The 19,216-nt window shown below is 37.4% G+C and overlaps 1 protein-coding gene across 1 annotated transcript in view; it reads right to left on the reverse strand.

The window, feature by feature from the left end:
- Positions 1 to 279: 279 nt before the first annotated feature.
- LOC104498960 (protein kinase C-binding protein 1-like) overlaps positions 280 to 19,216 on the reverse strand; it is a 31,098-nt gene continuing 12,161 nt past the window's right edge. The window contains exons 3-10 of the mRNA XM_010142404.1: positions 12,006 to 12,154; positions 7,289 to 7,507; positions 6,342 to 6,455; positions 5,243 to 5,335; positions 3,986 to 4,073; positions 3,234 to 3,289; positions 2,339 to 2,416; positions 280 to 693 (exon numbers count right to left, since the gene is read on the reverse strand). Of these exons, the coding sequence (XP_010140706.1) occupies positions 673 to 693; positions 2,339 to 2,416; positions 3,234 to 3,289; positions 3,986 to 4,073; positions 5,243 to 5,335; positions 6,342 to 6,455; positions 7,289 to 7,507; positions 12,006 to 12,154 (818 nt within the window). The 3' untranslated portion in view covers positions 280 to 672. The remainder of the gene's footprint in view (positions 694 to 2,338; positions 2,417 to 3,233; positions 3,290 to 3,985; positions 4,074 to 5,242; positions 5,336 to 6,341; positions 6,456 to 7,288; positions 7,508 to 12,005; positions 12,155 to 19,216) is intronic.

The raw sequence follows: 19,216 nt of genomic DNA on the forward strand, positions 1-19,216 counted from the left end.
CACCCCCAGGTCCTTCTCTACTGTGCAGCTTAACAGACAGAAAAGACTGTTATTTCTTACCACAGCTATTGAAAGTTAAACGCTTGGTTTTTTTCTAAAATTTCTTCTTGAAATGAGTCACAATACAGCCTGTCTTTCAAAGCACATGGAGTAAAACTAGTCCATTAACCAAAAGCAAAGTCCTGCAACCTCTCCCCGCCTTTATTTTTACCTGTGTTTTTCTCCATGAAGTCCATGGATTCTTCGCTGGCACTAAAATGACTGGAAGTTGCTTTCTTCTCCGCGTCCTGTTCAACATCAGATCCAGTGTGAACTGATGAGTTTGTACTCATTGGTGACCGTGGCATATCTGTCAATGAAATCCTACGACCAGTACTACTGCTCAGCATAGATTTGCTCATTAGAATCTTGGGCGATGCTGTCATATCAAAGTTCAGTTTGATTTTCTCTTGTTTGTCTGTCTTTGCAGTTCCAGCAGTTGGGTTTGTAGGGTCTAATAACATTTGGTATTGATTGTTGGGAGTATATGGTGTCCGGAAAGGTGCGTAATTAAATACTCCAAATTTTCTACGAATGTTATCAACATAAACCTCCATTTCTTGCATTGCACTATTGAAGATGCTTTTAGTCTTTTTCACAGAAAAAGGAATTTCTTTAGACATGAGGTAGCAATTATTTATTGGAACCCAGGCCCTATATATTAAACAGAAAAATAGAAGATAATATAACTACATTTCACCTTGTTGATTGACATTGGCAACTTTTGTGCACGTAGTGATTTATTTAAGCCTGAGCATAAAGATATGCACACCTTGGATCACTTCAGAGGACCATCTCTACCGTCTTCTTTTAATAGTTCCATGCGTAGTTTAAGTAAATAAATTGCATGTCTTAGATTACCAATAGCTTATTTTACTCTACCCAGTAAGACATAAAACATGAATAAACATTGAAAATGCATATTTGACCCACACAGATTTTCTGTATTTTTTTAATCTACAATTGTTTTTATTCCCATTTGAGACAACATAAATGCATTGGCCTCTTCCACCTTCAAGAGCTACAGTTCTCTGCAGCACAAAACCAGGCACATAAACTAACTTGCATGCTCACGGAGATGATACGTGTATTAATCTTACAAACACATGGCTTAAATTCTACAGACACCATGTAAGAAACTAAAACTGTATGTGCTACAACTTTATATAGTTTACTAGGGTCAAGGTTCAAAAGAGAGGATCCAAAAAACTCCAAGAGCACAAAATTACGACATGATTCTTCTAAGCACAGCTAAAGACATCGCTTGGTTAAACTCCCACCTGTCGTGTTGGCCAAAGAAACGGGCATCAACTTGCCCATCTTTATCCCTCAGTGCTTTAGCAGGCCAGAATGGAAAGCCTTTGAGTTTAGCCCAGACCAAAGGGTGGGGATTGCTCTAGAAGAAGAGGCAAAATACACAGTAAGGAAACACAAGCAGTATTGCCTTCAAATCTGATGAACAACGTGATTTTTTTTTTTTAATCGTATGCATTACTTAGATTCAATAAAGATCCAACGTGCACAAGGCACTTGCCAAATACAGTGCAATTCTATTTTACTATATACTTGATATATACATTAAAAAACTGAGGACAAAATAATAAAAATATCTTTTAAAAACCCCCAAAACATAAAAAAACCCGTATCTCAGTTAAACACTGTAATTGCACTTTTTAATTCATTTATTTTTTAATTAGTCCCCTCCAAATACGTAGCATAATATAAGTTCGACTAGAGAAAATCTTTCAAATTCTCTGATTTCCCCTTAAGTCTGAGAGAGAATTTGATGGATTATACACTTCCACTTAAGAATCCTAATGAGTCCTAGCAAGTCTGGTGCAGTATTAAACAAAACCAGAAAACAGAGAACCTATTAAAAGGTCATGAAAGAAAAGTCAAGTCTAAGTTCTTCAGTCCACACCTGCAGGAAGAAACATGCACATTTCAGAAATCTTACCCTGCGTGCAAGTACCACATGCAAGCACAGACAACCCAGGAGCAGAAAGCTTACATTTGAGGATAGAGAACTTGTGAACGGGTTGCTGACACCGCTTAGAGTCGTTTCTGACTAAACCAATCCTTTTGTGAAAACAAGCAGTCTTACAGCTAAACTTCTTCAGATGGTCTGACTCCACACAGAGCATGGCGCGTGAGCACAAGCTACTTGGTAAACTACGGCAGCTTTCCTTGACTCGGTAACCACCACAGGTATATAAACAGTGGGGGGGATAACAAGCAATAGACAAATGGGAACTGCTAGTTTAGTGTATTAGCTAGACTGCCAAAATCCTTAACTTACACAAGGCTCACAAAACCAATTTTCTCGTTTTTGGCAAGCAGCTAAGTAACATTCCGGACATACTTCAATTTCATTCATCTGAAAAGAAAAAGGAAACAGTTATTGGAGACCTTAAACAGTCCAAAGTGCGATCAGTATTATTACGTTAGCCTGCCTATGCAGAACCAAAAATAAATGTTTTACTCCTTATGCTCATATTATATAAACTAATTAAATTGTCAGGCTCAGGCTGTACATGCATTTTGTTCTGCTAAGTATTGATAAATTCTCAGAATTTATGTGAATCATAGATATCGCTGTGTCAAGCCGGGGACAGAGAAAGCACTTCCATAAACAAAGGGCCAGATCATCAGGTAATTTATATGAATAACATACTGTTCAAATAAATTACATTTAGAATAGCAAGTTTTTGTAATACCGAACATTACGGATTGCCACTGAAAATCAGTGCAAATCATCAGTTAAGTATGCAAGTAGTCATTTTTGCATTTATTCACAGGAATTTCATACTGTTACAGCAAAAGAACCACTAAGAAATGCATGTGTGAATAAGAAGACGTGGGTCTCTTTTTCAAACTTCCCAAGTAGTCATTTAGAAGACAGGTGTCTCTGTGCAGAATCCACACAACCGCTTTACTCTCTTCCCTCCTCACCTTCCCAGACTGCAGGTCTTATTTACAGACAGTGAATATCCTAATGGAAGACACATCAGCTATGCCCTTGCCAAAACATCATTCTGTAGGCCATGGATATACATATCTAAACACAAAATAGCCTAGAAAAATTATACTTATGCCATACAGACATTAGAAAACACATACTATTTCACTCACGAACACATGACCTGGAACACTTTAGAAATACAGACCAATTAAGTTAATTGGGGCACACATACCTCATGCTCACAGATTTTGATGATGACTTTTGCTGTTTGTGTCAATTTGTGATTTCCTGAGGAAACAATAAAATGCTTTAACCAAGAAAATTGTTATTATGCTAGAATTATAGTAAAATTGACAGGTTTTACCTGCCAAAGTTAACATTAAAAACCGAAGAGAACATCTAAAGAGACGATGTGAAACATGTATGTATAAACTACGTGTTTATACAGAAGCACAAGAGAGGCACTTTTCTCCTCAACACGACATTGTAACTACTTTTAAATGGCCCTTTCTGAAGCGTCTCACATCCTGCCCACCACTGACACACTCTGGTGAGGGACGTGCCCTGTTATCTCCTCAGTTCGGTCCCCTATAAAGTGCTGCACAATTCAAAATGCTAAAGCAACTTGCGGGTTGGTACCAAATGATGAAGGTTGGAACCACATGACCTTTAAACCATTCTACAATTCTAACTTATTTGAAATTTTTTTGAGGTGGAATGAGCAAGTGTCAGCATGGGCAGTATTTGGACCTACAGTTTGGTGTATGCCAGATGTTAAAAAAAAAAAAAAAAAAAAAAAAAAAAAAAAAAAAAAAAAAAAAAAAAAAAAAAAAAAAAAAAAAAAAAAAAAAGATCATCAGTTGTGTTTAGGCACTATGGTCATTAACAGGAAGATACTGTCAACTCTAAGTCTACAAATTGCTCTCTGACTTCATCTCTTTTGCAGTTTCCTATTTGAGGACATTGGTACATATTAATACTTACCCCCATTGTAAATAATGCAGTTGTGCAAAATCCATTTGGCATCAGCCAAAAATGCTTCAGTGCAACCGTACATTTTCTTTTTAACATTCTGTAAAGAAAAAATTAAGAATGTATCAGGAAACGGAAATGAGTAAAAAGTGACAGCTTCTTCCTGAATATTGTTTCTGATCCGTCATACAACTAATAAAACCGACTGCTTATTTACTGTAAGACTTATGGTTCTAAATACTTAAGAATTTGTCAAATTCAGGGTGTCTTTTGAAAAAGTATGAACTGTCTAAATTATGCTAAGTAATGAATCATTTAGATCAGCATCTTCAACACTTCCAAAAGCTGTGTTCATTTCCTGGAAGGGTGTTCTATCTGATGTCTCTGCAGAAAACTGAGTCCTTCATTTCTTCTACTATTGCTCCACAATATTCTTTTTTTTTTTTAATTATTACAAGACCAAGAAACAATTATTGGTCATAATACAAAAAAGAGAGTGTTTTGATATTCCAGTCTACCCATTGGGTAAAGTAACTCGATTAGCTAAAATTAGTCACATGTTTTTTTAAATCTTTATGCCAAAAAGACATCAGCCTCCAGTGTAAGGACATGGAGAATGAAAACTTGCTGTCTATTCACCAGGTCAAAGCAGAACAAAGCTCTGCAATGCTTCACTCTTCATTAAGCAGTGGAGCATGAAGCACTTCATGATCTGAAACTTTTAAATTGTTATTGAGCTGAGAATGGAAGTCCCAATACCCTCCTCTAGACTGTTTTCTTTTTTCTTCTCAGCTCAGGCGCAGTGGAGATTACAGGATTTGTTGAACTATCAGTAAAATGAATATGGAATGAACTCCGACACTCAATGGTCCCAAATTAACAGACTAGTGAGCCATTAATAGTTTACAAACATGATGGTCAAATGCAAACTCTGGTTAATGAGTTAAGTCTCCCCCCAGGATTCCTGGAATTAAGTGAATTTATACAACAGGAAGTCATCCATGTAAGCTCATGTCTTCCGTACTGGAAGCATGAAAGCGTTTGTTCCTGAGCATTTGCTATGGGTTCAGACAAAATAGTGGACTTGTTCAGTTGGCATATGATTATTTTTAAGCTGTAAACGAACTGGTATTTATAGTAATGAAAAAAAGAAAAAAAAGCATCAAAGTAATTTTAAGGATCCTCTCTCCCCCTCCCATCAAACACTCCAGAAATCTTACTGACAGCAATCAAACTCAAGGCACCTCCCTCCGTCAGCTTCATACAAACCTTCTCTAATGTACAAAGGTCCATTGGATGAAAGATATATTCTGCATAATCTGGGTGCTGATCCAGTGAAACTGGCTTCTGAAATGGCTCTGTCTGTTAAAAAAAAAGATTCACATATTAATACTAAACAGTTTAATCAATAACACAATACTAATTAATTTTCTAATACATTTCCAACTGTGATGTCAGAGAAAATTCTTTAAATGTAATTATAAAATTTTGTGAATGAAGTATTGGCGGGCAAAGAGGAACTAAAAGGTCTCATTTAACTGATCTTTATACGCTGGAAGTAATGAATTGAAAAAGTTAGGGGGTTTGTAAAACATACTGTTATTATTTACAGTAGGGGTTTTTTGTGGGGAGTAGTAGATGAGGCTCAACAGTTTTTAGCAGAATAAGATCCTAAATTTTTCATTCACTAAACTCACAAATACTTCTTTTTCAATTCTTGGAACACATCCAATTAAACTATGCAGGTACCAAAACAACAGGTTTTTACTGAAACGCCTAAAGGGCAAAATACCTCCCTAGCATTCACTAGCTTGCTAACCATTTTTTCAAAACACTTTGTGAATTCAATATAAACAAACACTGACACTTTGCTACTGAAAAGCGGCACTTAAAGCTTCTAATGGCTCCATCAAAAAGGATTGCATTGAGCACTCCAGAGTAAAAGGATTCCAAGAGCCAAAATCCTTCAGTACTTAAGATTAACCTTCCCAGAAGTTGCCTCTATTGTTCTGCTAAAATACTTATCACAGAGAGATCAGAGATGCAGTGTCCCTGGTACTGCATATCGGGTTTTCCCAACATATTTTACAGTAACATGGAGACACCTTCCCAGCTCCTTTAGCTTACATACAGGAACAAAAAGGCAACAGGAATTAAGACAATCCTTGGTAATCATCACATCGTATTTTGATGTACTGTTATCTTCACTCACTTGAGAACTAGGCAAAGCTTGTGTGGGAACTAATCCGTCTGTACTAGACAGGTGGCAGACAGTACAGAAGCAGTCACATATAATCTGATAAAATAAACTACATAACCCACAGAAGGAAGAAAAACCCAGGACTACGATAAAAAAAACAATTCTTACCCCTGGCTGTTTCATTTTCTGTAGTGCAAACTTCAGTAAATATGATAGCTGTTCAATGGTGAGCATTGTCATAGCTTTACTCTGTGTTTCTATGCATTCTGCAACTGTGATTTTCTAGAAGTTAAGATTAAAAAAATATTTTGTCAGCAAATATTTTAGGTAAATTATTCTCCACTGAAACATTCTAGCATTCAAATGGAAGATAATAACCGACTTACAAGAAACATTCTGATACTTCTTATAAGAAGTATGTCTGATGATGCAGTATAAGTACTTCAGACGCTTGTTTTACTCGGGCTTTGTTCCAAAAGGAACAAAAGGAAAAGACTAGAAAATTATCCATCATCTTCAAGATCATGCAAAGTGAATGTCTGAATATATAAAATACAGGTTCACAGCAATGCGAACGAATGACAATGTCACCTGGGCTCTAATACATAAGTGATCAAAGAAAAACATGCAATAAACCAATTTGCTTTCATTAAAGAGACTTTGTACCAAGTATTCTCTCCTCAGGAATCATTGGAGAGGAATGATTATATTTCTTCTCAGCCCTGCAGTATGAAATATTCATAAAATACCCATTTGTTTCTGCAGACCCTACAGTGCAATTGTTTTCTGCACTGATCAGCCCACTAGAAGAAGCACAAGTTAAACTAGTCAAAACTGCAGAATGTTTTCAGATTTAGAGGTGCCTGATGAAGAGATCACTCTTCGATATGGTGTCTTCTCTAGAGATGGAAACACAAAGGAAGCTGAAGACAATGCAGGTACACCCACAGAAAAAGCAGTGAAGCAGCAAGGGATGCTGCCTCTTCTGTACACATTTTCTGGTACCTTTACCAAAAGGCAATATAGGAATAAACCAGAAACATTTCAGAAGGCAAAAAAACTGCTTATATCTCAAAAACAAGACATAATAAATCCACTCCTTACATCAAACTAACCTCACATTCTGGGCAAAACCAATCCCCCTCTGGTTCCGCTGTCAGTTTCAGACACTTAGCATGATAAACCCGAGGGCAGAGTTCACAGCAGAGGACTTGGCCTTCCCGATGACAAACCCAGCAATAGAAATCATTCCGTCCATCCTGTGGTACAACATCAACAGGGTCTGTGGTGAGTGGCTGCTTCATATAGTAAAACGGACCATGTCTTAGTTCTGACTGAAATGTAGGCAAGAAAAACAGGTTTGGTTTCAAAACAAATTTGCATTTTTTCCAATAATAATATTCATAATATATAAGCAAACAGCAGTTTACAGAGTTTGAGTAACATTTATGCAAGCACAGTATCTTATTCATTGCACAAAATCATTCATAGAGAAGGTTACTACTAATTCAGATGTCAAATGCCAGTTTGCACTCAAGACTGAAAATAAATTTTCATGGCAGGTGAAGGCATGAGTGCAAGACATGCAATCCAACAAAAGTCAGAAAACACTTTTATCTTCAAGAAGGAAGTATTGCTACAGAAGCTATAAGATTCTCTAAACTCAGAATTCCAGGGGGCTGTGCAAGCTAAATGTTTAGCTGTTTAGTGGTGGCTAAACCAGGGAGAACTGAAAAAGTTAGTCCTGAAACAAGAAGCTGAACACCATGCAAATCTGCCCTAAGCTGCAGCCGTTCACAACTCCATACAATGAATCAAGCAAGTGCTGATTTTGATTAATAAGGCGAACTGTAGAGTAGGATGACAAAGGAGCAAATTCACATCCTGAACAGCCACCTCTGCTACAGCAGCAAGAACACTGGGAGAGATTTAATGCACCATTTAAATGCATTATCAGAATTTAAAACTCACAAACGCCGTTGGTTTTCCTGCACTAGAAAACAGTGTTAACCTTGTAAACTGCATAAACCAGCCTTCCACTGGAGCCCCAGACAGCTCCAAGATGGAAAGGCTGATGCCAAAACACGAGCAGCAACGAGCCTGGGATGGATAAAATGAGTCCCCATATACCTAAAGTTTACTAAATCAGCTTTGAAGAACTGCTAACATTTATTGGAAAACTATTTCTTAGTGACAAGAGAACTTAAGTTTTCTGTTTGGTATTAATTATAGGGGTGGTTTGCTGAGAAGGGCATGGACGGAATCAATCTTGAGTTTTAGACAGTTTACATATTACGATTTTTTTGGTTTCCATAAAACCATTCTGCTCATGACATTACTTGTAACAATCCAAACACTTGCTTTGCAGAACCATTTTGTTTTTCCAGATAATTTGCACGTGTCCTACACCATTTACACATCTGCAATTCTTAGACCCTTGAGCTGCCACATGCCCACGTGACTCACAGAACACTGGAACCATATGCATGTTCTACACCCTTGCAGCATCCCATACAAAATCAGTCGCCCAGGGCATAACGGCACCATCACGGCACCAGAAACCTCCAGCATGCCAGCTTGGACCACGATATTTCTAAATCTCTAAAGTTACAAAGGACAAGGTCTAGTTATTTGCGTGAATAGAGGACTTTCAAGGTCAAATTAAATGATGCAGCAGTGACAACCCAGCTGAAGATGTTGTCTCTCGAAAGATAGTCCAGTTACCTAGCACTGCATAATATTTTAGACAAAGAAAGGATGTTACCCACAAACATTACCCACAAGCATTCTGCTACCTAAAATTTCACTTGAATTTCTATCAGTTTTGGTGTTTTTCATTTTCTATTCTACAGACGATGAAGATACTTTGTTCCCAGCACAGGAATGGGCAAAGTCTTATTTTCTGTACTTTCACTGTATATATATTTAATCACATAATATGACCAGACTTTCAGAAGGAAGGTTCTATGAGATCCTGTGGAATAAGAGGGACAACATAAGGCTTTAACTACATTTCAAATGCATTACTACTACAATCATTCCAACAGGTAAGAAAGCAAATGGAAACCCAGAGTGAAAAAGGGCAAGCTGCACTTTACTGCGCAGAACACGTTTTGTTTGCAGCTATATGCACCACAGCTGTGAGATGAAGCTCTCAGTAGTAGTATATGTGGAGATGCAGCTATGGAACATTTCCTCAACTGCAGATAAAGGAAATTACTAGCAGAATTTAACATATATTCTGGCTTTGAGTGGGTATAAGCAGTGCATCTCCACCAACCTCCTCAGAATCAAAGATACTGCTTTAAGACAAATATAAAACCTATGAGGCTATTCCACAGAAATCAGCTCATCCCATCCAAACTGAAGGGAAGTCCATTTTTGCTACAGCATGACAGGAGTTAATTGTCTGTTCAAGGACACTTTAAAAAAAGGGTTCTGAGAGTCAAAAACGACCCAGACAACAACCCAAAACTATAAAGGACTGAAAATGAATGATTCAACTGCATCAAAGGATCTTTTCACTTGTTCCAATCAGAGTAAAATGTTTTAGGCACTTGAATTTTAAGTTATGAAAGAAAGGCTTTGTTTCCTCAACAGATTCACAGCTAGTCAATTCAAGCTCAGATAGGTAATAGCTTGTTTTAAAGTCTTTATTAACGTTATTAAGATCTGTAGGATGACATAGAAAACTGAAGAAAACCCCCAGTATTTTAGTGCTGGTTTGGGAAGAAAAAAAATCACTATTTATATTCAGTTTAAATTAGTATTGAAGCTAGTGGCAAAACAAGCTGAAGACTTCAATTCCATTACGGCTGACCAACTAAGTGTCAGAAGATCCTGATTTTTAACCTGTCTTAGCTACATTCTACAATCCCATAATTCTTTGCTCATCATTCAACATTTCAAATACCTGTTGGCTCCATTCTGAAGACTTGTTACTGCATCCACAATATGTAATATGAAGCTTCATGCAACTATAACTTCAGTAACGGTATCTTGAAATACTCAAAATATTACACTTCATAATGGAGAATAAGAAGGTAGAGGCTTCCAGTGATGATGTCATACCTCCAAATAGATTTATCAGCCAATCAGAACCACAGCTACCTGCTACATTATACTTGAAACTCAGCCTGAGAACAAAACACGTAACTGTATGCTCAGCTCAAACCTCTTCAGCAGTAAAAGAATCTTTAACAACTCCTGCTACCCCACAGAGAAGAGGTCTGCCCCTACTTCAGAAACAATAATCTTCAGGCATGCCCATTTCAAATCTGACATGTAAAGCCATAGTAAAGCAAAAACAATTTCTGAAAGCTAAACAGACTAAACAGATGATATTTTCTTGCTAACTTGTAACACAAATAGCAAAATAAGCAAGTCTGATTGCTTTTCTTCATTAGATAGAATAAAGCTGTGTATCTATCTTGTAACATTTCAGGTCTGAGATACCTGGAAAACAGAAATGGATTTACCGAGGGGAACATAATCAACAACGGCAATTGCATTTTCACATATATTTTTAAATGCATGAATAAAAAGGGGAAATTAATACCCTAAGATTCAATTCCACTGTTTGTAAAATTATTTCTGCACTGCACAGCTAGCAACTCAGACTTCAGCAGAGCAACATCTCCCCAGTAAACAACCAGGATGTAGAGGAATTCCTACAGCCTGCAGTGAAGCTCAGTAAAAGCCCAACTGACCCCATTAAGCTAGTGCCAGCACGCCTAAACACGCTCTTACTAGACCTACCAATTATCCTTAAATAAAATACACTTGACACTGTAAGACTGTTCCCCAGCAAGACCTGATTTATTCACAATCTTTGTTGCAGGACAGACTGCAGTAATTAGGAATTTCATTTTCTTTCTTAACCAGTGCAATTTTACCAGGATAATATTTAATGTGGATGCTGCTACACCAGGAAAGAGAGCTTTAAACCCTTACTCTTATGTTTTTATGATCCTGACAAAAACACTGACACACAAAAGCACTTTGAAAAATACATAAGCACGTCATTATTAAATTAGATGACAAATAACTTCAGTAAGGCTAGAGACCGCTTTCATGTAACGTCCTCCAAGATGATGCAGGTGATTTACAGCATTTGCTGTTCAATACACTTCATACAATTCTTCCACTTGCATCACACAATGAATCATAAATTGTCAAAGTTTTCTGGAAACAAGTTCTTCTTACAACAAATCCTATAGATTCAGTATTCAGAAGACAGTGAAAATAAGGTTTCAAGCACAAAGACTGAAAAGTACTGTCAGTGTGACCCTTTGATTTAACTAGTCTAATAGGAGGGTACACTGCCCAGCGATTTCAAGGAAGGGGAGGGAACGCACAGAGTACCAAGGAAGGAGCTGGACTGTTGCTGTTAATTAGCAGTAGGACTGAAAGCAGATGAGGGACTTCGACTGACATTATGAAATCTTTCTTAATCTAAGATATCATGTCACTGAATATTTCCTTCTAACTGTGCTTTTAATTAGTAACAGCTATTACTGTTGTTATCGTTATTATATTCCTTCATAATCCTTTTGTTCAAAACTGCATTTATTGGTTATACATCTTACTAGCTGTAGGAAATAAAAAAATCAGGACACAGGTGGTCTTTCTTACACAGATGTAAAACAAAATTAAAAGAACTTTCAAATCCAACTCATAATGCCAACTCCTACATCCGCTGCATTCAAAAAGTGAATATCTACTCTGAGTATAAAAACGGAGCTTCCTGAGGAGGAGGGAGCTCCTGATCAGCTCTCTCTGCTTCCTTCACTGTTTCATATTCTAGCATAACAAGACCATGACTTCTCTTACCTGCTCTTTATTATTACTGTTCAACAGACCAGGTTTCTTTTTCTTTTTTATAGGACTTGTTGATGCATCTTGTGGTGAGTGGCCATTAGAGGAATGTGGAGGGCTGGGAAATTTCCTTTTTTGTGCTGTGCGTTCAGCAGAGCCAGGATCTACAACAGATACAGACAATATGGTTGAAGAGCACCTATTGATGAAAAACATTCAAAGGTTATGGTTTGTCATTCACACTACTTCACTCAACACATTAAAAGTTCTCAATTGTCTTTCACGCAGCCACTGATGGAACTGGAAGCAGTCTTGCTAAGCAATGCCACTATTAAGTGAATTCTCAATACAGTAATTTAGATTAACATTAAATATTTTTTCTTTTCCAACACCATTCTGGCCACTCATCTCAACCCACATTTTAGTATCTTTTACAGTGTAACACATATAATTCCTGTAGTTTAGCAGAGCGCTACACTTTAAAAACAGGGAAACAACACTAGCAGTTCCCGACAACTTCACTCATGTAATTTAGGAACATAAGCAACAGAAGTTAAAACGTGGTAAGAGAAAAGTCAGCCCTCATCAGATTAAGATTAAACCTCATCAGAGGTACCAGAACAACCAGTAACTGGATCAATTTATCAGAGCACGTCTATTGTAATAGAATTAAATTACCTACAAAAAGGTCATCCAGAAATACTGAAAGTTCCCCAAATAGAAAAATACTGAAAACCACAGCACTAGAGTATTTCACATAGGCAGTGGACAAACACTTTTCTCCTGCAAACACCTCCCAGTCTGACTTAGAACTATTTACTGAATGAGCTATTTATTGTTGAGCTACAACATTCCTCTCAGGAAATTATTTTAAGGAGTCTTGCACACAATGTGGCCACTGACACCTTCCCACCAGACAGTTTTACAAACGAGCTAGTAAACCACAGCGTAGCTTAGAACTGTTTTCAGAATAGCGCCCTGTCAAACCAAGAAGTTACACTGAATTGCATTCACAAGTAAGGTAATTTGTCACAGCACAAATCTTAGAGGGTCTATGGCACAATAAAAAACTGGGTTAGATTTCTACCTGATTTCTGTATTCTATGCAAATGTGGAGGGGAAACAGTCAATAAGGAGAAATAAAAATTGGCTGCAATAACGATATACACAAACGGAGATAAAACCAACAACCTATGCACTTTTCTCTACATAGAAAAAAAAGTATTTGGAACAATAGTTGAACATGAACTGACTGAACAAATTGCTGTTGTGAAAAAAGACAAATGATACTGATGTAAAAATAAGAATGATACATATGACGTAATCTTGATGTTAACCTTGGAATGCTTGCAGATATGCTTAGAGTTTATTAATATATTATTTAGTCGAAAGAGTGAAACCATGTCAAGAAGCCACACAATTCTTAACATAGCAAAATATTTTGAAGAAATATGCTCAAAAACCCCATGATACCACTAAAACTTACTCATGATGCAAGCTCACAAAGTGATCTGAAAAGATATTTCTAGACTAAATTGCATTTCAAGAACATATGCTATTTATATGTATGGAAGAAAACATAAAGATGGAAAACACAGAGTGGAAGAACTCCCGTGCAGGAAAAGTTGTACTGGTCTATGTTAATTTGTGAAAATACCAACCTTACCTGCTATAATTAGCATCACACTTTTTTTCAGATGGGTCCAGACACATGAAAGATGTACTGCAAACACTACAATTCCTGAAGCTTTTAATTGTTTTTTTTCCCCAAATATATAACTGCACAGAAAAAAGCAGTAGTTTTGACTTCTTTCTACACAGTTCTATGGAAAACGTGGTGCTAGATGGCGACTTCTGGTTGACCAAAAGCTTGGTAACATGTATCAAGACAACAATTAAGAAAACTATAAATAAACATGAAAAACATGAAAACAGAGAAGGAAGAAGGTACAACTGCAGGATGGAAGAGAAATGTAGCAGCATTTGCCCATCCTGAGTTTTATTCATCTAGGGTAGCTGCACCAGGCTAACACCACAAGTAATTCCAACACTCCTAGGAAAATCCTGCCACCAGTTCTGTGGGTACAGCAGGAGTGCCTAGCAGAAATGTAGTGTTGGCTCTCTGAGAAATTTTCTGTTGACATAAGTTATAAAATTTTGGCAAACTGTAGTTAAGCTGCTTTAAATAAACAAACACAAACTTTTCATGGTTTGAGTTTTCTTTGACACTAAGAAATACAATTTTTTTTTCCTTTCCACCCCTGCCCTTTTACACCAGTTATATTCTGACATGCCTAGGCTGAATTAAACCAATCCAGCGTGTCTGAAACCATTACTGTTACATGACCTTTTTCAATTCACGTGAATCTGCCTCCCACTCCATTTAGGCTAAAATTTAGATTGACTAGACAATACAGAGAATTGCCGGGTAAGGTATGTCACCTAAATGTGTGAAAATATAATGTCTACCTCCTCTCCTCCTTAAGCAATGATGACAGTAATAATCCAAGCACAGGTATAACCAAGCTGACTGAAGACTCGGTTTGGGGTTTCAGTTTAGCTAATTATGCACAGAAGGTGGCAGAAGAACTCCTTTGCCTGGCATACGCGTCACACGTCCAGAGACAGCTGAAGCAATACAGCTATCCTGGAAGAAACACTGCAGCATCAGTGTCAGCTAAATCAAAACCCACAACTTAACCGACGTGATTGAACCTAAAACCAAAACAAGCTCTGAATTCTATTTTTTTTCATTAAAGTAGAACAGAGCTTATTCAGCATGGGAACTGTTTGCATTCAGCAAAAGCAGCAACATACCACATCTTTTCTCATCTTTCCATCACCACATGGCTCAGAACAGCACATACAATGTAAGCCTCTGTTTCTTTATTATGATTTGAAGTTCTCAGAGACTTTCCACACATTCCTACAGACAGTCATAAATAAACTACTCTTACTGCAAAGTGCTGACCATGCTGACCTTGTTTTCCCAGTGCAGAGACCTGCAGAATTGTCTCTCTCTACAGCAACATCCTCAAAGCAGTTTCAAGGATCTTTGAGCCTGCGTTTCTCGCCAGCAAATAAAGCCCTCACCATAACTCACTGAAACTTAGGCTTTTATCTCCAGACTGTACATATGCAGGGGCAGCTTAAACCAGGAGAGTAATAGGAGAGTAAAGTCTGCTGCCCTTTGGCTTCCATTTCTTACTTGCAGGCACAAAACTGCCACCAGTGGAGCCACACCAGCTTCCTTTCTGCTCTTCATCCTCACGTTGTGCGGACTACGAAGAAGCTGTGTGTGATACTGCAACATGATGCCTCAAATTTAAGTATGGGAAAAAAAAAAAAAATCAGCTGTGAAGTTCCTCGTCTTTAGCCTGTCCACATAATGTGATGCTTCTCACTTTTCAATGCTGTTTTTTTCTAAAATAACTGATTCAGGGTCAGCAAAAGGTTTAAACTGTCACTAGCTAAACCAGAACTGAATTACAATTCAGTCACAACCAAATCCAGACTACACTTCAAATACTTTAACTCTGGATTTTTAAATAAACTAGTGGTGACTCATAGACAACATTCAGACACTGACCTGAAATACACTTTTTTTATTCCCATCTGGCAAATTATTGAAATGCACAGAGATTTTCTTGAGGCAATGTAAGACGTAATTGGAAAAATTATGGCATAGACGAAAAGAGCAACGCACAGGCATTTCCTTTCAGATTTAGCTGTCCTAGTGGAATAGGCTAACATCTTTAACTATGGCTGTATGTTGCCAACTTACCAATCTGTGAGGGACCTAATAACAAGAACGATCTTTTAATTCAGTTCAAGTAAAATAAGAATGATAGCACCTACTTAAATCGTTACAGTTTCCAGTTCTAATTAAGACAAAAAATGCTCAAGTTGTATTTTGTGTGGCTTTCAGCAGCAGTGCCCTATTCAGCTCACACTGCCTCTTCGTCCTCCTTGGCTCTTCCACCTATGTCAGCAGAGTTTGTGTAGCTGAGCTGTGAACCAGATCAAGAAATTTATCGCTGTTTAAAATAACCTGTCAGAAGGAAAGTTAATTTTTAACCTGGATTACTTCCCCTGTGAAGTTTAACTTAGTATTTATTACTGGAACAAAGAGAAACAGATCCAAGAGGAAAGAAAAAAAAACCCCACATTTAAACCACTCTATGACTTGGTGACTAGGACAGTTACTAAGGAGGTGGATTCAAGTTTCTGCTCCAAAAAGGAACAGCAAGAATTTGTGCTTAATGAGCAAGAATGGTCTCACTTTGGAGAGCATATCACCATGCCAGTTTGTCACCAGTTAGCACATATTGCTGCAAACTTCCTGCTGCTTCTACAAAACTGCTGTCATATATTGAGCAAATCAGCCTGAATCAAACTTTTTAGACGGGCATCATTTGTGCACCCACCTTTTCTATCTGAAAAAGCTGTGATCATTTGCAGGTACGCACCACTCAGAAGAAATTAAATGTTCTGTGTATTAAATGAAGGGCATTACAGTAAAATAATAAATGAGTATTTCATTGATAAACCAATTGTAACAAATTAACTTGCCAAGCAACTGTACTCCACTTATTTCTTGATTTCTGACTGCCTGATTTTGCTTTCTTAGATTAATTTCAAAATTGTGTTTCCAGCGCAAGTGAAAAGCAGACACTTGAAATAACTTTTTAAGCTCTCATTCAAAGTTACCTGGTTTTGCATCACTAGGTTATTATTAATTGATCTGTAATGTTGCCAAGATTGACGTAAGCACCTGAGTGCTTGCTCAAACCATCCATTGAGGAACGACAAGCTATCCTGAGCTTCACCTGAGGTTTAAAATCTTTGTTTCAGCATGCCATCATGTGACTAAAGGATTAGTAGTTACTGCTCCCTGGAGACAGACTACAGCATACTTAAACTATAAAGCAACTTAATTTCACACTTCGTGACTATTTTAGAAGTCCAATTTTATCTGATGGTAATGCAGTTTTTAAGCAGATAAAGTAGTGACTTAATACATTTTTGCTCAGAAAAAATTAAACCACCAAACAAACGTATGTTATTGTTGTATATCAGGGATCTTATGTTAATGCAGCATATGGAGCACAGAACACAACCATATCTTCCCAGTTCTTTACATTGCCAAGTGCTGTACTGTGAGCATTCAATAGCTACGATCCCTAATTGAGAAGTCTCATTTTTCTCAATGGAAGCAGATGCCAACTCAGAAAATGTGTAAAAGTAAAATGTTGTTTTCCTTGCTTTTACCGTGATACCCCAATGTAATTCTTTCTGAAAATAAGTACATCAACATGCCTTTCCATGAGAACAGAGCATCAACTGCTCAGTACCAAAGACATACTGACAGTGATATTTTACACCTCCTTATGCTCTCCTTTCCACATACCTTTTTTTGTCTTTAATTTAAAAACTTGCTTAAGCTAATTGCAGTCAAAGTGATTCCAGACTAAAACCAAAACAAAGTGGTGTCTATGTATTTATTTCTAAGTATCTGTTACACTTGTATTAGTTTCTCTACCAATAAGGCTTTAATGAGAGTTGATAGAAGAGGCTTCAGTTAATAATTTAAATGGATTCCAGAACTGTGAAGTCTCCAGTTATATTTATTGTTGTGATTGGTTGATAACAGATTTATGATTTTTTCAAATCCATTACCTATAATACTAGAGCAAGCTTCATTATCTTCAAAACACTCAATAAAATCGTGGATAAATCTGTTAGAACTTACACTCAGCTCTGAGGCATTTTAATCTTATGCCAGAATTTTTAAGGATGATGTAGTTGCAATCAACCACCAAAGCCTTGTTTACATTCCAGAAATTTCAGCTGATTAAATTAATCCAATCCAGTTGCTTAATGTAATAAATAGCAAAGGTTGTATAAATCCTGGATGAACTCCTCCTACACTGCAATTTTACACAAATACAAAAAGACACTGCCACTTGGTTCTTCACTGCAGAACTTTGGAAGATAAAGAAACACTTCCAACAACCTGCAATATAAGAGATGTAAGCTGTCTGTAAGCTGGAGCCTGGCTGTAGGGGGACTTGCTGACCCAAAGCACTCCTGAGGATCCTCTATTGATTACTGAGTAAGAAGGGTTCTGCTCTGGAGACAAAAGCCTGAGGCTGCACTGCTATTCGCTGGAGGACTCTCAAATTACCTTTCACATTGGAGTGAAAATCTCATCTCTCTGTGATTAAATACTTGGTATCACTGCAAATGAAGTTGATACACAATGTACTATTATGAAACTGTTACAAAATACATAACGTATTCTGGAAATTCCATTTTACTCGTCATTTTGCATTTACATTCGTAACATCTGAACCTTTTACCACTGCGAGAAGCAGCAACAGCAAACCTTCAACAAAAACCTGCAGCACTGCAAAAGCTGTAAAGTCAGAATTCTCACCAGTAAGCAGAAGTGACCCAGTATATGATTTTACAACAAGCTAAGACCATGTAATGACTGTCACTGACGGCAGCAAGTCTGCTCCTGGCAATGACATCTGGCCAACTCCCTAGTAATCTGGTTCAGAGAGATAAGCAGGTAGAAAACTACTGCTATACCCAAGCCGTTAACTGACTGAGAAGAGGACTGGCTAAGAGCCAGCTCAGAAGTAAAGGCAATATAAGGGACATATGACTGATGATGGGAGAAGAGAGTTAAAGAGCTCCTTCTGACTAGTCACAAGATAGCCAATGGTTACAGTTCTGGCTGAAACATATGAAATCTACATGGAAGGCCATCTGCCATCACAGCTAACTACTGATGGCAGTTAAGTAAGATAAACTAGCAGAAAACTGACCCGAGGGGAAAAAAAAAAAAAAAAAATAAAAATCTTCCAAGTCAGTAAGATGAAAAAACCCTGTGCACAGTTCCCTGCTGTCCAGAGAGATCAAGTGCAAGTGAAGACAGAATTGCGCCAAACAATTAAGTTCCTTATGCTGCTCCAGAACCACAACCTAGAAATATTCAGAAAATTCTTCAGAAAGCCTTGCAAGCCTCATCTTGAAATAATTAGTAAACAAGGTTAAAAAGTAGGCCATAAGGCTGGAATTGAACTACGAGAAGATGTTTCTGTCAGACACATTAATGTATCATATGCAGAGGACAAAATATTATAATAATCTAATCCATGACCTTTCTCCGTTGCTATATGGCAATCCTTTGTTGACTTCATTTTATGATTTTGGAC

This window comes from Buceros rhinoceros, unplaced genomic scaffold (genome assembly GCF_000710305.1).
Source record: "Buceros rhinoceros silvestris isolate BGI_N320 unplaced genomic scaffold, ASM71030v1 scaffold16158, whole genome shotgun sequence".
In the NCBI taxonomy this organism is placed as follows: Eukaryota; Metazoa; Chordata; class Aves; order Bucerotiformes; family Bucerotidae; genus Buceros; species Buceros rhinoceros.